Source organism: Oncorhynchus keta, unplaced genomic scaffold (assembly GCF_023373465.1).
Source record: "Oncorhynchus keta strain PuntledgeMale-10-30-2019 unplaced genomic scaffold, Oket_V2 Un_contig_8293_pilon_pilon, whole genome shotgun sequence".
Classification (NCBI taxonomy): Eukaryota; Metazoa; Chordata; class Actinopteri; order Salmoniformes; family Salmonidae; genus Oncorhynchus; species Oncorhynchus keta.
The window spans coordinates 31,121-34,699 of record NW_026289969.1 but is presented as its reverse complement, the minus strand read 5'-3'; the positions used below and the strand labels follow the sequence as shown (position 1 = coordinate 34,699).

Genomic DNA, 3,579 nt, shown 5'->3' with positions numbered 1-3,579 from the left:
TTTGAAGCAGATTTTAAAAAACTCAATCAGAAACTTTACATGAATTCTAACAGTCTGTTATTGTGATAAAGCCAGTATCGTAGTGTCACGCCTTGGTCTTAGTATTTTGTGTTTTCTTTATTATTTAGGCTGTAATTAGGTTTTCACGTTCCGTTCACTACTCTTTCATTAAAGACATGAGTAACCACCACGCTGCATTTCCGTCCGACTCTCTTTCAACAAACGAAGAACGCTGTTACAGAATCACCCACCACACACGGACCGAGCAGCGTGTTAACAGGCAGGAGCCACAGGAGAGGCAACAGAAGCAGCTGCAGTGGGAGAGGCTGCACCACTTGGAGAATTGGACATGGGAGGAAGAACTGGACGGAAAAGGACCCTGGGCTCAGCCTGGTGAATATCGCCGCCCCAAGGAGGAACTAGAGGCGGCTAAAGCGGAGAGACGCTGGTATGAGGAGGCAGCACGGCGACGCGGATGGAAGCCCGAAAAGCAGCCCAAAAAAATTATTGGGGGGGGGGCTTATAGGGAGTATGGCTATGCCAGGTAGGAGACCTGCGCAAACTCCCTGTGCTTACCGGTGGTCTAGAGAGACCGGGCAGGCACCGTGTTATGCTATGGAGTGCACAGTGTTTCCAGTGCGGGTGCATAGCCCGGTACGGTTCATACCAGCCCTTCCTATTGGCCGGGCTAGAGTGGGCATCAAGCCAGGTAAGGTTGGGCAGGCTCGGTGCTCAAGAGCTCCAGTGCGCCTGCACGGTCCGGTCTATCCAGAGCCACCTCCACACACCAGTCCTCCGGTAGCAGCTCCCCGCACCAGGCTTCCTGTGCGTGTCCTCGGCCCAGTACCACCAGTGCCAGCACCACACACCAAGCCTCGCCTCTCCTGCGCTGTTGGAGTCTCCCGCCTGTTCAGCGCTATCAGAGCCTTTCTCCTCTCCTGCGCTGTCGGAGTCTCCCGCCTGTTCAGCGCTATCAGAGCCTTCCTCCTCTACAGCGCTGCCGGAGCCTCCTGCCCGTTCGGAGCAGCCTGAGCTGCCAGTCTGCAGGGAGCTGTCAGTCTGCAAGGTGCTGTCAGTCTGCATGAAGCAGCCAGAGCTGTCAGTCTGCAAAGAGCTGCCAGTCTCAAATCAAATCAAATCAAATGTTATTTGTCACATACACATGGTTAGCAGATGTTAATGCGAGTGTAGCGAAATAATCGTGCTTCTAGTTCCGACAATGCAGTGATAACCAACAAGTAATCTAACTAACAATTCCAAAACTACTGTCTTATACACAGTGTAAGGGGATAAAGAATATGTACATAAGGATATATGAATGAGTGATGGTACAGGGCAGCATACAGTAGATGGTATCGAGTACAGTATATACATATGAGATGAGTATGTAGACAAAGTAAACAAAGTGGCATTGTTAAAGTGGCTAGTGATACATGTATTACATAGGATGCAGTCGATGATATAGAGTACAGTATATACGTATGCATATGAGATGAATAATGTAGGGTAAGTAACATTATATAAGGTAGCATTGTTTAAAGTGGCTAGTGATATATTTACATCATTTCCCATCAATTCCCAGTATTAAAGTGGCTGGAGTTGGGTCAGTGTCAATGACAGTGTGTTGGCAGCAGCCACTCAATGTTAGTGGTGGCTGTTTAACAGTCTGATGGCCTTGAGATAGAAGCTGTTTTTCAGTCTCTCGGTCCCAGCTTTGATGCACCTGTACTGACCTCGCCTTCTGGATGATAGCGGGGTGAACAGGCAGTGGCTCGGGTGGTTGATGTCCTTGATGAACTTTATGGCCTTCCTGTAACATCGGGTGGTGTAGGTGTCCTGGAGGGCAGGTAGTTTGCCCCCGGTGATGCGTTGTGCAGACCTCACTACCCTCTGGAGAGCCTTACGGTTGAGGTCTGCAAGGAGCTGTCAGTCTGCAAGGAGCTGTCAGTCTGCAAGGAGCTGCCAGTCTGCAGGGTGCTGTCAGCCTGCATGGAGCAGTCAGAGCTGTCAGTCTGCATGAAGCAGCCAGAGCTGTCAGTCTGCAAAGAGCTGCCAGTCTGCAGGGTGCTGTCAGCCTGCATGGAGCAGTCAGAGATGTCAGTCTGTATGAAGCAGCCAGAGCTGTCAGTCTGCATAAAGCCGCCAGAGATGTCAGTCTGTATGAAGTAGCCAGAGCTGTCAGTCTGCATGGAGCTGCCAGTCTGCAGGGTGCTGTCAGCCTGCATGGAGCAGTCAGAGCTGTCAGTCTGCATGAAGCAGCCAGAGCTGTCAGTCTGCATGAAGCAGCCAGAGCTGTCAGTCTGCAAAGAGCTGCCAGTCTGCAAGGAGTTGTCAGTCTGCAAGGAGCTGTCAGTCTGCAGGGAGCTGTCAGCCTGCATGGAGCAGCCAGAGCTGTCAGTCTGCAAGGAGCTGTCAGTCTGCATAGAGCAGCTAGATCCGCCAGTCAGCCATGATCTTCTAGATCTGCCAGTCAACCAGATTCTTCCAGATCTGCCAGTCAACCAGTCTCTTCCAGATCTGCCAGTCAACCAGAATCTTCCAGATCTGCTAGTCAACCAGAATCTTCCAGATCTGCCAGCCAGCCAGGATCTACCAGAGCCTACTACCTGCCTGAGCTTCTCTCAGTACTGGGCTTCCCCTCAGTTCCGGGCTGCCCCTCAGTCCCGAGCTGCCCCTCAGTCCCGAGCTGCCCCTCAGTCCCGAGCTGCCCCTCAGTCCCGAGCTTCCCCTCAGTCCCGAGCTTCCCCTCAGTCCCGAGCTTCCCCTCAGTCCCGAGCTGCCTCAGTCCCGAGCTGCCCCTCAGTCCCGAGCTGCCCCTCAGTCACGAGCTGCTCCTCAGTTCAGTGGGGTTCTGGGTGAGGACTATTAGGCCATGGTCGGTGGTGAGGGTGGATTATCCCAGGACGCGAAGGGGAGGAACTAGGACATTAATGGAGTGGGGTCCACGTCCCGAGCCGGAACCGCCACCATGGACAGACGCCCACCCGGACCCTCCCTATGGTTTTGAGGTGCATCCGGGAGTCCGCACCTTAGGGGGGGTTCTGTCACGCCTTGGTCTTAGTATTTTGTGTTTTCTTTATTATTTGGTCAGGCCAGGGTGTGACATGGGTTTAATGTTGTGTTTCGTATTGGGGGTTTTGTAGGTTTTGGGATTGCGGCTGAGTAGGGGTGTAGCATAGGTTGGCTGCCTGAGGCGGTTTTCAATCAGAGTCAGGTGATTCTCGTTGTCTCTGATTGGGAACCGTATTTAGGTAGCCTGGTTTCACTGTGTATTTCGTGGGTGATTGTTCCTGTCTCTGTGTAGTTTCACCAGATAGGCTGTAATTAGGTTTCACGTTCCGTTTGTTGTTTTTGTATTTATTTAGTTATTTCATGTATCGCTATTCTTTCATTAAAGACATGAGTAACCACCACGCTGCATTTCGGTCCGACTCTCTTTCAACAAACGAAGAACGCCTTTACACGTAGCCTATGTATTGGCACATATTTACCATTAAACATGTTTCTCAGTAGTGAGAAACAGCGCCACCCCAAGGCCTTTGTTATTGTTTTGTTGACAAGCAGAGGTGGGGAGTGCTG

General features: G+C 51.6%; 1 protein-coding gene across 1 annotated transcript; it reads left to right on the top strand.

The window, feature by feature from the left end:
* The first annotated feature begins 1,044 nt into the window (after positions 1-1,044).
* Positions 1,045-2,961, top strand: LOC127926783 (uncharacterized). Its single transcript, XM_052512411.1, has 3 exons — positions 1,045-1,120; positions 1,912-2,064; positions 2,344-2,961. The coding sequence occupies exons 1-3, from the start codon at positions 1,082-1,084 to the stop codon at positions 2,857-2,859; spliced, it is 708 nt and encodes a 235-aa protein (XP_052368371.1). The 5' UTR covers positions 1,045-1,081; the 3' UTR covers positions 2,860-2,961.
* The last annotated feature ends 618 nt before the right edge of the window (positions 2,962-3,579 follow it).